Source organism: Mercenaria mercenaria, chromosome 2, assembly GCF_021730395.1.
Source record: "Mercenaria mercenaria strain notata chromosome 2, MADL_Memer_1, whole genome shotgun sequence".
Lineage (NCBI taxonomy): Eukaryota > Metazoa > Mollusca > Bivalvia > Venerida > Veneridae > Mercenaria > Mercenaria mercenaria.
Window position 1 is genome coordinate 105,254,447 of NC_069362.1, and position 21,903 is coordinate 105,276,349.

Consider the following 21,903-nt stretch of genomic DNA (forward strand, 5'->3'; position numbering starts at 1 on the left):
TTAACTGAAATTAAAGGCACAAAAAGTGCATTTAATTAAAGCAGTTTCTTTTGTCATTCATTAGATTATTTGGTAAATAGGTATAAAGAGTAAATAAATCATATGAAACGACTGAACAGCAAACCTTGTGATTATTGGATTTTCATTTTTCTAGGATTTTGTAAGATTTTATACTGACTACGAATGTTTTTACCAGAGTTTGCATATACTTTTTTCGCAATATCTTTTCACCTGGGGTAAAAAAGCAGTTCGACATGAAGTTATATGATTAAATAAATTAGTTGTGGTACATATATAGGAGGTTAAATTATCTATGGAACCAGCTTAATGTGATTGTATATGTAATTAAGGAATCCAATATAATCTTGCTGATCATCTATGCGATCTTTGAAAATACAAACTTCAGGGATATGATTATGACCAAATCCTGTTTATTGGAAGGACTTAGTGTATATGTTTTAGTACTATAAAATTTTTTTATGTAAAACGTTAATAAATTGTTATACATCATAGACCACCTAGTATGCTGGACTAAAACATACATAAAGAAAACTTCTGATGATTCCTTTCGGAGATGTCTTTAACCCAGGTTTACGGGGAAGTATGTGATTGGATTTATCAATTTTAATAGGAGAATCGACACTATGAAATAGTTTACGTTTCAAAGCTGTTTATGCATTAGAAACAGTATTCTCAAGATTGAACCATGTAACAAATTGTTTTCCTATTGATTTTGCGTTCTGACCACAGTGTCGGGGCATTTATTTGATCTCACACACTCATACAGATAACAAGGGTATACAGATAAATACAATTATGCTATTTTAACATGGAAGTGATAGATAATCAGACTAATCGAACATATTGCGCCATTAAACAGAAATTTGCTCACTTAATACCATTATTTAGTCATTTTCTGACATTTATGGATATTTTTTTTTCAATTTAAGTATAATAAATTCTATCTTCTTTTTTTTAAAAAAAAAGTGTTTTATCTGCTAGAATAAACATTAACTTCACTAAATATATCACTTTTACAATTATAACATAGTTTCAAAGGACATTGTCACCTGTAATTATTCAGCAGTCATACATTTTTTGCCTTTCTTATTTTCTCTTTTGCCGCCATATATATGACGTCATAACTTTTTCAAGTCGCGTCCCCGGAAAGAGATACATGGGAAATTACCATATCTCACTTCAGTCTACAATGTGGTATAGGTCTCTATATTTCTCAATATTTTTCTCACGGCGGACCATATCCCTACAAATCGCCATGTACTACTTTAGATATAATGGAACTCTGCCCTCATCTATTACGATGTATTAATCAAGTGGAGAAATGGTGAAGTGACTTAAGCTCTCCTTTTAGCTCATTTACCCAGGATATTATATGGTGATAGTCTGGTTTGACTGAGGTGGATGACGTCCTTTAAATTAAGTGATATGTATAGTGTACCAGTGATAAATTTGTATAGGAATGTGGAATTTCCGCCCTCTTTTTGATAAAAGCCGTTTGCATTTCATTTTGTAAAGTGGATAACATAAAAACGAATACAATCTTATGCTAAAGAACTCAAAGGTAGAACACCAGACATTTGTAAAATTGCAATGTTTGCAATATTTGTTGTAAGATTCCTATAAAAAGATTTCAGGAAATATTAATTGGCATAGAAGCACATGTCTACGTACAATGTAATATATTTCGATATTTTCTTGCTCACACCTAGGAGACACAACCGTCTCGGTAGCCTTGTGGTAGAGCGTCCGCTTCGAGTGTGGGAGGTCGTGGGTTCGATCTCCGGCCGCGTCATACCAAAGACGTAAAAAATGGTACTAGTGGCTTCCTCGCTTGGCACTCAGCATTAAGAGGGTAGTGCTAGGACTGATCAGCCCGCCGTCAGTATAATGTGACTGGGTGGGGTATCATGTCACGTGTCTCCGGCGTGATATTCCAGTGAGGCAGCACTATAAAGTTGGGCATTGTGCTCACTGCTACAAGCAGACACCGTCGTTTATATGACAGAAAAATTGTTGAAAAAGACGTTAAACCCGAACACACACACACACACTAGGAGACAACTGCGAAATATACATGCTGGCCAAATAGTTAAACGATTTTTTTTCAAAATTCAAAAAATTCTTATTGCCAACCCAGGAGATCTATCGAACTGCATTTTACATTCACATCAATTAAAGCATAGACCTCCTTCAAACAACCGAAATATATTTAATTTATAACTATGAATTTTATGACAGGTTTGCTTATATCAAAATTTGAATTCTTCTTGTTTTATACCTCTGTCCGAAAATAACGACAACTTTAGCCACACGCGTCATGCGCGTAGGTATTTATCAGGTACTTTCAAGCATAGATATCCACATGTACTAGTTAACTCCCCTTGCATTGTCACAATAGAGCGGGAAATGAAAACGTGCTTAGACACAATATATACTTTTTTTCTCGAAACATGGCCAAATCGGACATATTTTGATGTTTATTATTTTCAGTTGCTTCACTGCTGCTTATGGTTAAGTGAGCTTATTTTAAAACTTTAAACAAATCAATAACAAAGTGATTTCACACATTATTTTTATAATTGAGATACTACATTTTTGCTTGTTACAAAATGTTAAATTTACGAACAGGTTTTGTAAAACATAACAGGTTTGATTAGGAAATGTGTAATAATATTGAAATACAGTACATATGCTACTTATATTTTATATTTGAATAAGTGAAAGTGAAAGAATTCTTTTAATATGCACTTAGAACTCTTTTGTTCCCACATTCAAAACAAATACGAAGGAATCCTTTGAAAACACATGCTACAGAACCGGCGAATAAAGTTTCATTGTTAATATCCTTGTCCCGTCTGCTTTCCTTTACATGCTGGGTTTTCCTGGTATATTGACACATGGCAAGGTAGATTGCACCATGCTCTCCTTGTGCACTGTAAAACATGAGAAAACGTGCTTGTAGAAAAAGCACAAATATATACACTTATGATATGTTTGGAAACACAAGAGAGAAGTTGTTGTTTTTATGGGGTACCGTATAAGGGCGAGTACAATACTTTTGTCTAAGGACCAACGCAGAGTCGAGTTCAGTTTATCATTTTTTTCTGACTGCAGTGTCCGTAAACTGAATGTAAACGGAGGTCAAAGTGGCTATCCTACGTGGTATTTCTGGCACAGGGAGGACGCTGTTACTATTTTTAACGATATTTTCATTACTTTAATGGTATTTAAAAAGATATGGCGTCGAATGAATAAAATGGGATACTGAAAAAATGTTTTAGTCGTGAAGTTTTTAGATTTTACGTGCATTCAAAGACACATATTTTGAACTACGCTGATAGTAAAGGTAATGAAGTGTCGATTATTTTCTGGACTTTACTAACCTTCCAAAGTAGAGATGTTCTCGTGTATGTACATGACATATCAAATTTATTACATTTTTATACTTTTACTCGGTATCTATCTTATTTCATAGAGGATATCCTCAACGTGTGATTCAAACTCCATGGGATCGTCATTGAGCTGACGTTTTATTGTACAAAATATTCTGAAACCAACAAATTGTCTGCGAGAAATTAGTACATGCATAAAATGATATCTGGACTCAACAGTTTGGAGGACAAAATTATCTCTGCTTATGTTTTCAAATCCAACTTTGAACTTTGGTAAAACTTGAAATAATGAAGTTTATTTATTTAAGAATATAAAGTCTGTTTAATAAACTTACCTTTTCATTAATTATCATCAGTAAATATTATAATTAAGTGAGTATTTTGCATGCTTGTTTAATTGAGCGAAAGGGACACATGTTTTGTCTTTTTATATACATGTAATGTATACTGCTTAGATTCAAAACGTAACTGAACGAGCTTCCTAAAAATCCAAGGCCGCCCTGTGAATAATTTTGCTTCATTTGTTTTGCACGTCCACCTAAAACATGCGAGACAATGTCAGACTGCAGTCACCTTTGTTAGGTTTTGAATAGTTTTACATGTTTTAGTAATCAATAACGATAGATAAAGTCACTGCCTCAAACAGAAGAAATAAGCGTTATGACCGCACTATTCTTGATCACACAAGAATATCAATACACTAAAATACAAAGTAAGTAAGTCATCTTTGTTGCATTTTCATGCGGAAAACTGGCTTTAAGCAGGAAATAATATTCTTTCCATGTTTTTCTTTTTCGAACGATAGCACGTTATTCGATTCTCACCCAGTGTAGAAATAAATAAGATTGATACAAAAAAAGGGCCAATGAACCTTTCTCGCTCACCAGAGTTCTACAGCTAGAAACTTAAAACAAGAACTGTTATTGTCAAATCACTTTGAAAACTGGCCTGCAAATCCAGAGAACATTTTAAAGGTTTTCCAAAGAGCCTTACAGCGAAAACTTGTCAATGACCATGTTTTCTTTCTTTTTTTCTTTTTGATAATTCAAGATGACTTCTGCTGATTTTAGTAGAACTTTAATATAACATTATGTTAAAATCAGAAAATGGTAAAGATAATGGCGTAAAAACAGACTTCTGTTTTTAGCTCAAATAATTCTAACACTCTTGGTAGAGAATCCCCAAAGCATAATTAAGTTTAAGTATTAAGTTATTCTAAAACAGGACCGGTAGATTAGGAGGACATGTTGTTTGAATATTTTCTACTTTTAGCTATATTGGCCATGACTTTAAATAAATCGAAATAATTTGAACACTCTTTTTAAGAGTTACCTGGGTGACATTTTTGTAAAACTATTTTAGAATCGAATCAGCTCTTTCTGACTATATTTATTATTCTTATTTCAGCATACAACCTTCGGTCAGCCAATGAACATTTTTATTATATTTTAAGATAGGATTATCAGTTTTGAAGAGATTTAGCACAGGGTTTTTTTCTATTTTTACTCTAGTAGCACCAATGTTCAGTCAAACCGAAACAGTTTGAATGAATTTTTATAGACATATATGTCAAGTTTCAACAACTTCTACCAATCAATTTCAGAGAAGTTATGTTATTTGAATAAAAATAAAGAAGACAAGACTTGAAGACGAACAGACGCTTAACTTTGAGCCATCGCAATAGTCACAATAGCTCGCATTGATTACATTGTACACTGGTGAGCTATATAATGGAAATTTTCAGTGTAACAAACTAAATAAAAGATGTGCGCATTGAAGCTGAAAAAAAGGGGTTTAACACGTTAATGACACAAGGGCAGATCCATTAATAACAAGATTATACGACGAGGAAGGATTCAGTAGCTACGAGATAGTAAGTGGTTAATAACACGAGGAAATATCCAGTAATTAACGAGTGAAAACGAAAACGATGTCATTACGAGAAGGTAAGTGGTGAAACAATAGAAAAGAACCAGTAATGACGACATGATAGATGGCTAATAACATAAATAAATAGTTAATAACATGAGGCAAGATCCAGCTATTACGAGACGGTATGTGAGTAATAGCAAAAACAGAGTAATTAATAGGAAGGGGAGAGATCAAGTAATTAGGAGAAGGAAATTGATGAAAAGGATGGGGAGAGATTCGGTAATAACGAGGTTAGGTGATTAATAACTATTCAGCTAATGAACACGACAGGACAAATTTAATTATGGTAAAAATTTAAAAGATAGAGCTTATTACTGATGATTCTACAATCAGAAAAAAACATGTATCTCAAGGATTTGAGTCGAAAATGATGAAGAGAAGTTACCAAATTACAATCTAACATAACTACTTCCTCGAAAGTAATCTTTAAAAGTGATAAAACACTTCCAATGACTAGAGGTACCGTAAAGTAAATATATATTTCCTTTTTATGTGCTAGTTTGCGTTTTCAATTGTGCTACAAAACTTACATAAAGGCTTTTTATTAGTGATAAACCTCTAATGTTCTTTAATGTTATGATAGTTAAAATATTACCGAAGGAACACCATTGCCAGCATTAGGTGGACAAGTACACTCATTGCAATATGTGTTTTTCCTAGAAACACCAGGTAGGATGAAGATTTCTCCGACAACACAACCTGGAGGGAAAAAATAAAAATAAAATTAACAAGCATGACTGAAATACTTACGTACCGTCGTTGTCCAAAAAATGATTACATGTAAAAAAAGGGCTCAAACGTCTATATATTTAACTGAAAATACTCATGAAAGGGGAGCAGTGGTAATGTGGTTAAGGTGTCGGCCGCTCAACCCGGGGCCGTGGGTTCGAGCCCCACTGGGGTCACAACCATAACTTCTCATATGACACCAGTACTGGTTTCTGCAGGAAACGGCGTTAGAGTGTTCCAAATAAGCTTTAAGGTTTCATCATAATCGAGCTTAAAATAGAATAAACTAAAATGCTCATACTCCACTAAAACCCTTATATTCCTACAGAAAAATGAATAAAGCTATACATCTTGACTAAACTGATAGAAATACTATCACACTAAATTGATAAACACTGAATCTCATACATTTGACTGATAAAACAACGCCCATTGACCTACACTTAATTTGATAATTGCCCATACGCCTAAATTAAACTGGACAAAAAACTGGACCTTGTACCCCATGCCGCCATACCATAAAGTATATTACCTCGAAAGCACCGACAATTTGTACTGTGGCACAGTTTAAGGTCCGTCATATCAACACATTGATCTCCGCAGTGGCATTCGTTCCTTAAATATATAAAAGTAATCATTTTCATCACAATGTGCGCTTAGTAACGCTGAGTAAGTATAAACTCTGTAGACATGTCAGACAGCGTTGTTAATTGCAAATATTCACTGAACAAAACGCTTAAACCACCGGAATCTTCATAGGCCAAATTGTAATGTTCAAATAAACTTTGAAATAGCTGCAAATATTATCATATTTTGTTAAACGAAAAGGCAACATTGCTCTAATGGATTTCTTTAATCATTAAAAGAAGTAAAAAAAAAGATCTTGATACGGTTATTTGCCAAGTAAAGAATTCAGCAGTGTTGGCATCATAAATGCATTAAAGTTCTGCCTTCGTGATCAGCCAATTTCTGAAATTTCAAAATGCCATATCTTTACCTTAAGCTGACTTTTTAGCTTGAGTGTGGTTAAAGCTTGAGTTTGCTTTCAGAAAACTGATGTCATGATGAAAAAAAGTTGTTCTATTAGCATTTTGAAAGACTTGAAAATAACTTTTACATGAAATTAAATCGGTTTGACTTTAATTGCTGGAGTTCCTTTTAATCAACTAACCGATGAGACTAATGTTTGGCGTAAAATAGTATTAAATGTGTTTCATAAAAATAAATGAGTAAATTGTCTTTCAATTTTTGCTGTCCACTTTGGTTTGTATACAAAAGAAAAGTGGATGTGACGACACAAGAAAGTCGTGCTAGTTTAGACTGAGAAAACACTGTGAAGCCTAGTTCGAAAGCGCATCGAAAACGAAAAATGCATGAATAACTTTACTTAAAAAAGTGATACAAAGTTAAATTAAGCAATGCCTAAATGAACAAGTGACCGAGTATTGCAGTGGCAATACTGGTTCCCTATCGGTGGAAAACTTTCAATAGTGACCCCGACCTTTGACCGAAAAGCATAGATCACGTCTTGACACATTGTCTCACCACGGGAAACATTTCTGTTTAGCACTAAGAAAATCCATCAATGCATATAAAGGTTATGGAGCGGAAACAAATTTTACTTGACCTTTAATTATAGTGACCTTGACCTTTGACCTACAAGCGTTTGTCATGCACGTGCATAATCTATATATTACCCTCTGTCCACATACCAAGTTTTATCGACCTGGCTAGAATATTGTTTGAGTAATTGCAGGATTCAGATTTGCGGACGGACAGACGGATTGGCGGGAGACGGAGAGATAGACGGACGGACGGAGGGCATTCCTATAGTCCTCTCCGATGTTCCACCGGTAGAGGAATAAAAACTCAAACAACATAGCTTAGTCCTTCTGTTACAACGTTTACTTTCACTGCATCAAAAGTGATTTCTTTCGAATCTCATGGTTTGAATTTTAGAGTTGAAAAAACGTGATACATAAGTTGATTACCCATAAATCCCCAAATTTTATTCATTTTATTAGTTGCCGGTAGGAACCGGCGGCTATATTTGATACACTTTAGGATTTTGCCACTGGTATAGAGAAGTTATTAAAATATGACAATGAAAAAATGATATTGTAAATAAAAGATATATAAGGCAGTTATTGAAATGCTTACAAAAAGGAATTAGGAGCTGAAAACAGCATAAAATTTTTATTATTTCAAAAGATAGCATTTTTAGGAAACTGATATGAAAAATGTATAAAGAACTTATTCCTAGGCTATAAATAAATTATTACGACTGCTAGAGATTTCCAGCGAGCAATGATTGGCTGAGTCTTTTCCTGTGTTTACGTCACGCTGCGTATATTTAGAATATACTACTGCAGACGAAAAACAAATCTACATGAACGCATGTAAGATAAGGGAAGTAACACAATCTAAGGGCATAATTTGTGACTGTGAGTGGCAGGGGCCAGTAACGCATTTGGCCCGGGTACGTATTTTAAATAAAACAGATAGATGTACATATATATTCAACTGGTTATTTATGATGTTTGTAGAACTATGGATTCCTGCTGCGTAAGAGTAATTATTGTGTAAAATTAATATGTACTTGAATCGATTTCCCTAGCTCCGTTTAGACGGCCGGGTCTAAAATCTTACCTGAGGTAACGGAAGTCAGACAAAAAGGAAAAGGTCATCTATCCATCCAGATTCAGCTCAAATTTAAAAAGTAAACGGTTATGAGACACTTTTCTTCCCATCATTATTTTCGTCTGGTCACATGCTTTAGAAATACACATGTGTTTTAGGTCAGTCATCTGCAGATAATATGGTACCGAAAGCAGGGGTTTATTTAGCTTGGGAAGCCGTTGGTAATATTTGTGCTTTATCAGAAGAAATCATACCTAATATCTATGCATTAAAGATCCCACCTAATTTTCGCTAATTAGTGTTAATAGGCATTCATGGAGTTTCTGATATTTGCAGGTAGAAAAAAAGTTAGAAATTGTCAGACTGGATTCCCAGGCTAGGGTTTAGTGTACGGACAAGAGCAAATATGCGCCATTTTTTAGGGTAGCAGACCACAACTGACTGGCATTTCACTAGGAACTATTCAACCCTCTACTTTCTTTTCATTTTTGTCATTAATTTATGATAGAACTTTCATGAAAAATAGGTGCAGGAAAAAGTGATGTTCTATAAAGATACGTAAAGACGACCTGAAGTTGTCGTTTTTTATATGAGACAAAATTACTGACCTTCAACCTGTAAGAAAAGTCTATAAATTTCGTGATTCTTTTTTACTTTATTGTCAAACTATGGGCCTTTCAGTAGAAGATATATAATATAATATAATTTGTTAAAATGTTTCGGTTACAAGAAATCTTTTGCATTCATTGTTGAAAATGTGAACAATATTTTCCGTCGTAGATTTCCGTTCTTATTCGTCAGAATGCTGGCACGTGGGTTTCAGAACGAGGCTTAGCGCGGGTTTTGTAAACAAAGAAAAAAGATTAAGATGGTAAGAGGGTAACGGTTTTAGGGTATGTTTCACCAAGGATGCGACGTTTTTCAGCCTCTCAATGGCATGCAATGCACCGCAATAGTAGTTATAGCTTTATAAGCCTTTTTTTCCAATCCAATCTCCAAAATATTAGCCGACAGCTCTCCGGCGACTTGATGCTTTGCATCAAAATTTTACTTGTAAGTACTGAAGATTAGTTCAATTTCACAAGCAACGTTTATCTATATTTCATGAGTGAAAATCCTGCGGTGCTGATTTGAAATACATGAAAAAAGAATATGCATTTTATCAAGACAAATTCGTTGTTAGGTACATACCACATGTTGATGATGAACTTGATGCTTTGATTTTACAACAAAAATACAAAAGATACAGAATTGATATCGGGACTGTCACGTGACCATACCGGAAGTTGAAGCTTCGGCAGAAAATCGGGAGTAATTAATAAAATTCTGCACATAAAAATATTTTAAAACTTAACAAGTGCTGATAACATTTATATTTAAATATCACATATTCCGGGCATCGATAAAAGCTGAGCATTGGTCCAATTCCAGAATTATATTGGATATTGGAAAGATAGTGAAAGTAACATATCTATAACGGTACTTTTTTACGAATTTCGGAATTGTATAAAAAGAACAAAAAGTCTTATTTTTGCTAAATGAAATGTAGACATGAATAAATTTAATCAATTTATCAGCCCAAATATCAGTGCCATTTTATTTTGACATTTTGCAAATATTAATGTTTTATGTTATACTTTGTTGGCTGGGATATATTCTCTAAAAGTTTTATTTTATTTCCTAACTTGGAAATGCGTTTAAATTGTTTACGGTTGAAAATTGTAGAACAGTTTTGTTCAATGTATCTATATACTGACGAAGCCCTTGTCATCAAATGTAGATGGGTGCTTTTCAAAACAACAGTGCAAGTGACACCAGTGATAGGAATTTAACAATTTTGTTACGATAATATAATGTAATGTAATACGTATACTTACACACTGTTACATGATGGCCCAGCAGAACAAGAACTCCCTCCTCCACTTTGACCTTCTGACAAAGATATCAGACTTGAAGCCAACAAAATGAAAGTGCTGTATTTGAGAAGCATAATTTTAATTCAATTAGCTATAACGTTATCCTACGACCGAAACTAAGATTAAAACTGTTTTACTTTTATACTGAAAACAATTGCCTTTTATATATAAAACAATTTATCAACTTTACCACAATCAAAGCCTTGAGATGTCTAGTGGTTGCGGGTTTTGCTAGAGTTATTTTCATTTTAAATGCCAATCTATAAATATACATGTATAAGAAACAAATACTAATGTGCCTCATATCTAAGATAACCTCTGCCTGACCTTACATGAACAGCTGGAAGTCAGTGATGTAACCATGGGCTGGAATACCTAATCATTGACAGATCTTATATAATCTAAATGGCCAGTGTGAATGGATAGAGGATGAATAAGAACTGTTTGATCATTGATAATTCATTCGCATTGCTCATGAATGGGACTACTTTGTGTAGCACATGAACAAATTCCTTTGGATGTGATTTGGAATCAAATAAAGATGCTACATGATTGTCAGAAATACACTTAACTTTGGTAGCGGGATAAACCCGCAACCAAAAACCTTAAGACTCATAAATTAAACAAAACAGCAGACGAATAGAATACATGCATCTCATTATGAGTTTTAAATCAAGGCTATTGATAAAGTCAATGCCCATTAAAGTAGGATTTCTCTTTTCACTTGTAAACACATTTATGTTCTTTGCACATTTTCTACATTTTATTAATATTTTACGTTTTACCAACAGCACTTATTGACAAACTAATGACCTTAATGAGATATCTACCATCTTCCTTTAGCAGTGAAAGGGTAAATGCGAAACAGTGGTGCCAACATACACATAAACAAACGTAAATTATTACTGGAGTTATTCTTTAACCCTCAGCCGTGCAGGCAGATCATGGTCTGCACTGTTCGCTATTCAGTCAGTAAATTTTCAGTGAACACCCCGTATAATAATAAGTGATACTGCCCAAATTGAATGACGGACCAGTCCATTTTAGAAATTTAGCAGGGTAAGCGTTATTAAAAAGATTAAACGAAGATGCTTTTGCTGAATACATAAAACATTTTCCTTGTTAAACAATTATGAAGAATGTTTAAAAAAGGAAAAAAAAAGCTGTATGTCAGATTGTTTGTGGAGTTTGCTTCTTTTTTGACATTATATTTTGTTCTTTCAAATATTTTCAGGCAACATCAGTTTCTGTAATTTGAATGTTATGACAATTTCAGATTTTAAGAACTCATAAGACTATTTTATGACCAGATTATTCAAATGTTTATTATGTAATCTTCAGTGCTTTATATTCTATTTTTAAAGTCCCAATTTTAGAAGATCAGGTACTAGTTTTATTAAAACCAAGTCATTTTAGATAATGATCACCAACTGAAAGCGTCAACAGTTGTATGCTAGTCATCTGTTGAGAAGATTTTCGCTGAGTGAATTTACTTTACTTTTGAGATATAATGTTCTGATCGGATATTAATGAGTTTTGAAAACTAAATCTTGATTTAATACGGTCTGATCTTTGGCTTTGGACTTTTGAGAATTATAACATATTGTGTATCAACTTCTATGGTGATCATTTAGCATGTGTTGCAAGAAATTTACACGGCATAGAAGTTGTCAACATTCGCTACAAAATTGATTAAAATTTTCAAAACTCAGATGCCAAAGTTTCCAAACATGTACTAATATAACGACCTTTTATGTCTATTTAAAGTATGAGACATATCTTCTATCTTGTACTAGTAATTGCTTGTCCTCTAAAATGACAGATGGTTGAAACACTAACTGTTGATTTAATTTTTTGTGAAATGCATTATGCAATAGCAGACGATTAATAACCATAACAAACGTCACTTTTGGGAACTGATCTTTTTTTGACATTAGTCTTTCTTTTCATGGAAATGTGTATCAATCATTATGATTTATTATAATTTACTTTGCGAACTCAAAACAAAAACACTCATTTTGAGAAACAGATTTTGGCTTTATCGAACACAGCATCATTGTTCATTTAAGTAGATCGTCCTCAAGCTCAGTTACAAATGGGGGAGTTATAAGTTACTTGTGGAGAACAAGTCATAACTAGTGCAGACACTTCGGTTATTATGACTTGTCGCCTTTACATGACTCATAATCTGTTAAAATACCATCAATTTCCTTAGCGGTGCCTGTCGTGACTTGGTTTGGCAAATTAATTCGCCCTCTAGTGGGGAAAATAGTGGTCGTGGACACACAATTCCTTGTATCTCAACAATTCGGATTTTAAAACAGTTTATTACCTAGAACGTGAATGCGAGGTTGACATGACCTAAACGCGTTTAAATCCCCAGTACTAGTTTCCTTTATATAGGGTACTGACGCGGTGCCCCTATTTTCAACTTGTTTTGATCGTATTTTGTGTTGCGTATGCTGTCTTGTTTGTTGTTGGCGTTTCTTCCTCTTTCTCCTCATTACTCTCGTCGCCCCTCCTATCCTATCCACCTGCAACTGTGCTCCCTTGCATTTGCACCCCCTCTCCTTTTACTATGAGTATGTTATCGTGCCCACCATAATTTGAGCTGCTGGCCATCCTTAGCTGGTGCTTGACTTGTGTATGTGTGTGTGTGTCGTGGGCGGTGTTGTTTTATCTTACTTGTCTGTTTGTTTATCTGTGTCTGTTAGTTGTGTGTGTGTGTGTGTGTGCGCGCGCGCGCGTGTGTGTGTGTGTGTGTGCGCGCGTGTGTGTGCGTGTGTGTGTGTGTGTGTGTGTGTTTGTCTTCTGTACGTGGGTGTCTGCGCTGCTGTAGTTTGCGTTGTAGGGTTTCTTCGTTTACACTCCACTTTCCCTCTACACACGACCTTTTCTCTACCCCTTACCGCTTTCCCGCCTTTTTTCTGTACTTTGCACATAATTAAAATGTACTTGTTGGACTTTTAAAGCAACCTTTCTACAATATTTTCCGTTACAGCTTAGATTTGTTGTGGACTTACTTTGTGATGATTGGTTCTATGGCTGTGTTTGGGGTGCTCTGTGCTTCCGGGAAATCTACCCTCACATTTTATCTCTGATAATTTATATTTATACGTTCTGTACATGGCATAACTTGCACACAATTAGTTTGTCTTTTGCCAACCTTCAATGGGTGGTTAACACAGTGAAGACATGTTCTACACATTTTACAGACTTCATAAGTGTTTTAGAAAAATAATCTATAAAACACTTTTCCGCACTTTTCTTTACAGTTACTAAAACAAAACACTTTCTACATTTCAAAAGGGAAAACAACACTCTGAAAGGTTGCCCCTTTAAGCAAAAGGTTAGCCACAAAGTGCAAAGTGCTGCATGGGATCTGTACGTAAGGTGTTTGTAGGTTTTGGAAGCCAGACACGTCGTTTTAAAGAAAAACATTTAAGATTGAATACTTTCATTCTCTGATAATAACGAAGGCCGCCATAACGACAAAATAGAAAATCATATAGGCAATTTATCAAATTAAATATTAAAGAACATTTATGGAGTTCTTAAGGGAGCTTTTATTACATTTCTAAAACAAATTCATGGCTTGCAAATTCATACGATTGTAATATATTTCGTATAAAACATTTTCTGAAACACCATTTTTATTGTATGTAAAAATAATATCATACGAAGTTTAGTGAAACACACCGCAGATCAATTGCATTATATAATTATTGACTTAAGATAATTTTTTATTAAAATAGTCCATAGATCCATGTATCATTTAGAGAAATTATTCTTGTGTTTGTTCATCCTGCTGTCCGTGACACGCTGGGGTTTCCTTGAATATCGGTACATTCTGAGGTAGGTTTCACCATTCTGCAAGTGTGCACCACTGTAAAACACGAGAATAACATGCATATCGATATAGTAAAGGAAATGTAAAAGAGAAATATATTAATTAGATTTACACAGTTACATTTGAAAACGAAATACTGCTTTGTTGCTTTGATTAATATGAATATAATGTAACCTGACATTAAATGGTCAGGTGTCACTGTGAATTTTGTCAAATACAATTATTTCTTTACAATTTAACAAGAGTATTATTTCCCTACTCTACGGAGTATGTTGAAATGTAATTTCCATCACCCGCAATTGTAACATGGCTTTCGTTTGTACATTTAAAGTAGTTCAGTGGTGTGTAAAAACATTATGCGATATTCCGTGATACAATGTATATTTTACCAATTTTAATGTGAACCACTTCCAATATCTGCTGACTTCGATTTTAAAGACACATCAGTAATGATATGAAATAAGGCACTGTCTCAATCGGGAATCGTTACAGTCCATCAGCTTGCCCAGAAATATGTGTTTGTATCAATTTAAAAGTAAATTTTGGATTAAAAATATACTGCTCATATTTGTACTGATGTGCAAGACGTAGCGCGTCGGACAAGTTATGTTGACGTTTATTACGCACAAGGAAAAAGCGTATTCTTCCAAAAAAAATCCGAAGTCAGACACTCTGTGCACGTGCCGGAAGGACACAGTTTGTAATTTGATAGTATATCTCATTCGGTATATATCGCATGTTATCGTAGAGGGATCGATCAAATAGAACATGTTAATAACACTTCCGTCATCTCTTTCAAGATTCTAAATGGCTTTAAAAAGATGTTTAAGAGAGCTAATCAAAAGACAAACTTAAAAAACTTACAAAACAGTTTTCTTGCTAGTATAGTTTATTTAATTTATTTTTGCAATTAGTATCAAGATAGTAGAAAATTACCATTCCTGTTCCATTGACTAGACGGCTGGGACAGGCACAGATGTTACAATATGTTTCTGGCCGAGTTACTCCCGGTGGAATGAAAACTTCTCCAACAACACAACCTACATTAGAAAATATTAGTAAAAGAAGCGCTTAAATGATTACATTTTAAGCAGGTTGTTGTTCACATGAATAAACTAACTACAAACAATTTAAAAACTGTATTGTCCGAAAGTATTGACCTGGCACTCATGAATATTCCGTATATTTCCGTAAATTAATTTTCGGTGTCCGAACATAAACAGCGATATTACTAAATATTACATATATCGTTCTTAGTTGATAAACTGACACATGTGCAGGTAGTTGTACGGACAAAGCGTTTACCTGTCAATACCACAATATCAGGATTGTGGGTTCGAGTCCTACGTCTGGCCATACCTTTTTTCCCCTCAAATTTTATATGCAGACATACTACTCATTTGATCAAACGTATCGTGATGTTTACGGTTCATTTATTAAGAGTAATCATATTTTCCCGTTGTAAAAAAGTGGAATAAAATTGTTTTAAAAGTATCTTAGATAAAAAAGACAAATTACCTGTCGCCAGCGTTCCAAAAAATAAAAAGTACACGAGAAAACAACTAAAATTCATAAAGTATGATACATAAAACAATGTAAACGATAACAATACAATACAATAATTGAAAAAAGAGATCTATTCAGTAAGTGATTTTGAACCCGTGGTAACGTGCATGGAAGTCAGACACCTTACCTCTACGCCAGCGTGTCATCGATTAGCTTTACATGTTACTTTAGTAATATGGATACTTTCAGGATACTAATATAGCGTAATTTAACGAAAACGCCCGAAAATATTGGCGAAGATTAATGAATGCCAGGTCAATACTTACGGACAATACTTATCATGAACTGTAATGTTGTCCGCTAATTCTCCTCAATAAAATCTTAAATAAAGACTCCCAGGAAGCAATCAGCTCATCACATACAATAAGCCACACTGTAATAAAAAGACATAACACACTCATTTGCCTACACTAAACTGAAAAACTCTATTTCTCCTAGACTTAAAACATGTAAATTTTCCTAGACTAAACTGAAATACTCTCATTTACCTAAACTGAACTAAAATACGCTCATTCTACTGGAGTTAGCTAACACGCGATCGTTCACCTAGCCTTAATAGCTGTCCCAGCGTTGATTCTCACAGACTTAACTAAACTACGCTCCTTCATGTAGCCTAAGAACTGTTGTAGGTATTTATACACTAAATACGCTCATTTTCCTGAATTAAATAAAAACGCGATCATACACGCAGACTAAGTAAATGTCCTGGACTAAACTGAATTAGTTGATTCACCTAGACTAGGTTGAACTAAGCTCATTCTCCTGGATTAAACTAAAATAAGCTCATTCTAAGCCTAAGCAGTTGTCCAAGATTGAACTAAGATGCGCTCATTCTCCTAGATATGCCAATTCTCCTATATGATCATTTTCTTAGTTTAAAATAAAACACTCATACGCCTAAAACAAAATGAACATTCGTAGGAAAAACAACGCTAATATACTTAGGCAAAACATACAAAATGTACCTTTATAACATTTAAAAATTAAACAGCTTCCATTCTCAGTCTCGTTTATATAAAAATAATCGTGAAATAAACTAGAAAAAAGCGACTCCTGGACGAAACTAAAACAACACTCAAGATCATATACTTAATAGTAAAAAAACGCTTCCTTTCCCAGATTTAAATCTGAAATGAAAAACACAACAACAACAACAAAAAAACCAACAACGCACGTAGATAATTTTGGCATAATCATTCTGTCTACTTTTCTATTAACCATTATATAATATACTTAAAGAAAAAAATATCTTTAACAACTCACCTAAAGAACATTTTAAAAATAGTTAATATTATTTATATCTTTTGAATAAGATTTTAAAGTTATTTTTTCTAAATTGTTATCAACTGTTAACATTTTTATACCTTCTTGAGACATTCTGTTTAACCATTCTTCGTGTAATTTGTGTAGTTTTTCTAAATAATCTAAACCAACTCTGTTTTCTTTAGTTCTGTTTCTTTTTTGAAGTCTTTTAAGACATATTTCTGGGTCGGTTTTAACATAAACAAATCCATCAATTGGGTTTTTTCCGTATGTTTTTATAATATGATCAGTTAAGAAAAGATTGTATACTGCCCACTCGAGGTCATTTATAACACCGTTGTCGTGATGTTGTTTTGTAAAAACGTTACTGTTAGTTAAATAACAACGTTCGAGGACAGAAACACCATCAAACTGTTTAGCAGAAGATAACATTTTTATATGACTGTTTAAAGTTGTTAGTTGAAAAGAAAATAAATATTTGGAAGGTTCTTGAGCAGCAAGTTCAGAAAGGTTATATGAATTATAATCAGGGTCCATAACATTTTGCCATTCATGAATTGGTTCTGGAATTATATTAAAATTAGGATTATATTCTTTAATAATATCTAAAAACGTACTTTTTCCTGATGCAATATTACCTTCAACTGATATAATTTTTCTCATTTATATAAAATACTTATAGAAAAAAATCTTTAATACAGCTCTTCTTTTTTATTTCTATATCCATTAAGTTTAAATTCCTTCATATACGTTTCAAAAGGCATTGAATAGTTTTTTTCTTTCTGCATTTCTAACAGTATTGTAAAAATATCTTGAATAACTTTTATCTCTTCTTCTTTATTTACTTTTCCAGGATCATTAAGGTCATGAACAGCTGAAGCTGCAATTCGTGCTTTTGTTATAAGTTGTTTTATTTTGTGGTGATGTAATTTTATAATAGTTTTTTTTGTCTTCAACTTTTAGTCTATTAATAAATATAGTAATTACTGATGGAACAGCGCCAGCAACTGCTACAAATATAGAAATTGCTGGAATGTCACAAATTGATATACGGGCCTTATTTTATCTGTAGTGTAAATGCAGGTATTGCATCATCTTTTTGTAAATTTTTGAGTTATTGAGGTAAATGTCAGATTTCACGCATAAAATACCTCTAATGCTTTTCTGTATTTCATAACTTAAATTTCGATGTAAATTTCATTAAATTCGGTTCAGTAATAAGAAAATTGATATTTTATAAACTTCAGTAATTTATGTTTTTATCCCCAAAACCACTATAACGGGCCTGAAATTGTCAATTTCAATCCGCGCCAAAGTAGTCAGATTTCCCGGCTATATCGTGGATCCCGTGAAAATAGAAATAGTCAGAGCTCACGACTTAACCGCGAGTCCCATGAAATTTAGTATTTGGCGGGACATTACCCTTTAAATAGACTGGACTAGATATGCCTTGCGCACACCACCTTCCGACATTATAGACGAATCTATGTCTGATTAATTTTTCTTGCTAGAAATTTATGCTCGATCGAGGTAAGAAATTTATTTGTTAGATTTTTGTATGATTTTTGCATTACGATTTTTATTTGGTAAATTTTTGTGCATTCTACAGAATACTGTAACATTTACTTTTCGGCATGTAATTTTTGGCTAGTTTCGGTATGTCAGGTTAATTTATTAATTTTTTCAGACTTTTGTAAATTATTTCGAAAGAGGAATCTAAAATGTTTCGTTTATATAAGATGTAAAATTTGTACTGAAATTTGTAACATGATATTTATAAAGTACTCTGTTTCAAAAACATATGTCAAACATTTCGTTGTTATGGAACGCCATTACTGCATTGTATTTTTATGTATAAATCTATGTGGCAAGTCTAGTACCATGTATGTAATATATTATTGTAATATGAAATTGTGTGCCAGTCTATTGCATATACATACAATGTCCGTTTTAGTGTATGGCATTTGATGCTATATCGATACCAAGTATGATATAACGTTTGATTTACATTGAATTTTGTTAATTTGTAGTTGTAAATAATGGCTGCAGTTAATCATTTCCGTATCTATATTTTTCATCATAAACTTTTCATATCTTTTTCATACTTTAACTTAGTCTTTTAAGTAAGTAGTTTTTGTAATAATGGAAGTAATAAGTGACGTATTTTAATCACGAACTTAGTAGCACATATATTTTGTATAAGTAGCACGTATTATTTATGGGAGCTTCCGGAGGTATGGTGTACCCAAAGGAGCAGTTTTATGCCCTGACTTATTTGTTTTGCTATGGTGCTTACCATATGTTATATATTTTAGCTTCTTCCGCCAGACGATTTTACCTGGTGATGTCATAACCCGGAAGTACAATGCCCGAGGTTCACTTGTCTTCACTCGCCTGGATGTGATTTTCCCAGCGCAGAGCTTTCGTCCCATGGTTGTGCCGTAAACCGCAAAGACGATGATTTTTGTTATCCTCTGAAGTCAGCTCAGGGATGCAATCACCTACCACCATAGGGAGCCAATACGGAATCAACGTAAATACGGTTTAAAGGGACTTGATTTAAAGATACGTCATATATTGTTTGTGCTACTTAAAGTTCGCAATTAAATGAAAGAACTGTGCCACGTCACATAAAATGGAAGTGTCGGACTTTGTATCTAGAAATACTGAACTTTGATTTTTTTTCTTTCTTATAATCAGTTGTTTTTAGCTCGACTATTCATAGAATAGTAGAGCTATTGGACTCGCCCATGCGTCGGCGTCCGCGTCCGCGTCCCGATTTGGTTAAGTTTTGTATGTAAGCTGGTATCTCAGCAACCACATGTGGGAATGGATTGAAACTTCACACACTTATTCACTGTGATAAACTGACTTACATTGCACAGGTCCCATAATTCTATTCTGCTTTTTTACAAAATTATGCCCCTTTTTCGACTTAGAAATTTTTGGTTAAGGTTTTGTATGTAAGCTGGTATCTCAGTAACCACTTGTGGGAATGGATTGAAACTTCACACACTTATTCACTGTGATAAACTGACTTACACTGCACAGGTCCCATAACTCTATTTTGCTTTTTTACAAAATTATGCCCCTTTTTCGACTTAGAAATTTTTGGTTAAGGTTTTGTATGTAAGCTGGTATCTCAGTAACCACTTGTGGGAATGGATTGAAACTTCACACACTTATTCACTGTGATAAACTGACTTACATTGCACAGGTCCATAACTCTATTTTGCTTTTTTACAAAATTATGCCCCTTTTTCGACTTAGAATTTTTTTGGTTAAGGTTTTGTATGTAAGCTGGTATCTCAGTACTCACTAATTGGAATGGATTGAAACTTCACACACTTGTTCACTGTCATGATCTGACATGCACAAAGCAGGTTCCATAACTCTATTTTGCTTTTTTACAAAATTATGCCCCTTTTTCGACTTAGAATTTTTTGGTTAAGGTTTTGTATGTAAGCTGGTATCTCAGTATCCACTAATGGGAAAGGATTGAAACTTCACACACTTGTTCACTGTCATGATATGACATGCAGTGCAAAGGGTCAATAACTCAACTTTGCATTTTACAAAATTATGCACCTTTTTAAACTTAGGAGTTTTGGGTTAAATTCTCATATGTAGGCTGGTATCTCAGTACCCTCTAATGGGAATGGATTGAAACTTCACACACTTGTCCACTGTCATGAGCTGATAAGCACTATGCAGGTTCCATAACCCTATTTTGCTTTTTTTAAATTATGCCCCTTTTTCGACTTTCGTATTCATTCAGTCGACAAGGCTGTTGAATAGTCGAGCGTTGTTGTCCTCCGACAGCTCTTGTTTTTTTTTGCTATCATCTATTCACTGTTTATAATCATCTTATGTAAATAAATTTGTAAATATTGTAAAGGGTGTTGATTTGTTCTGATGGTTACTGTCGCCGTTACGGCCTTTCCTGTCACATGGAACAAGTGCTAATGCAGCCGAGCAACCAAAAATACCTGCTGTAATCTGTAATCCTGTATTTACTCTTCCACAAAATTTATAACTTTTCTATAAGCAGCAGCAAGTTTAGTTAAGTGACCTATTAATTGATCTATTGTTTCTATTTTAGTAGAAATTAGATTTTTATTACTCATTTATATAATATATTTTTTAATTTAAATGTCTTCCAATTCACTAAATGATAGCCAGCTATTAAATTTTTCACTATAACCCCTCCACTTTACTAAAGCTTGTTTTTTCTTATAGTGTCGTCTAATAACTTTTTCTATTCTAAAAACCTCTTGTTTAGTAGGTAAAAGTTCTTGTTTATAAAATGAACCTTGAATTATTTCATTATTTAAATCTTTAATAGTGTATGTTCTTGGATTTGTATTATTAATTCCAAATATTAAAAATATCTCCTCTGTCCAGTTTGGTGTATATCCTTTTTCAAAATGTCTTTTAAGTTTGCTTAAGCGAACTCGATCACCAGTTTTAAATTTTGGTTTACTCTTTGGTATCTTTAAATTACCATATAAATTAAAGTAAACAGTACCTTTATTTAAGCTTTTACTGGCTTCGGTTGGTGTCATTTTTATACTAGAATGTTTTGTTTTGCTAT

The 21,903-nt window shown here is 33.6% G+C and overlaps 1 protein-coding gene across 2 annotated transcripts in view; it reads right to left on the bottom strand.

Moving 5' to 3' along the window:
* Nucleotides 1–2,579: 2,579 nt before the first annotated feature.
* LOC123564796 (uncharacterized) overlaps nucleotides 2,580–21,903 on the bottom strand; it is a 36,013-nt gene continuing 16,689 nt past the window's right edge. The window contains exons 1-4 of one of the 2 annotated variants that reach the window (XM_045358619.2): nucleotides 10,592–10,780; nucleotides 6,607–6,689; nucleotides 5,941–6,044; nucleotides 2,580–2,954 (exon numbers count right to left, since the gene is read on the bottom strand). In XM_045358619.2, coding sequence (XP_045214554.2) covers nucleotides 2,859–2,954; nucleotides 5,941–6,044; nucleotides 6,607–6,689; nucleotides 10,592–10,704 — 396 coding nt within the window. In that variant the 5' untranslated portion in view covers nucleotides 10,705–10,780 and the 3' untranslated portion in view covers nucleotides 2,580–2,858. Of the gene's footprint in view, nucleotides 2,955–5,940; nucleotides 6,045–6,606; nucleotides 6,690–10,591; nucleotides 10,781–21,903 lie in introns of those variants that run through there. The other variant, XM_053537426.1, reaches the window with a different exon arrangement.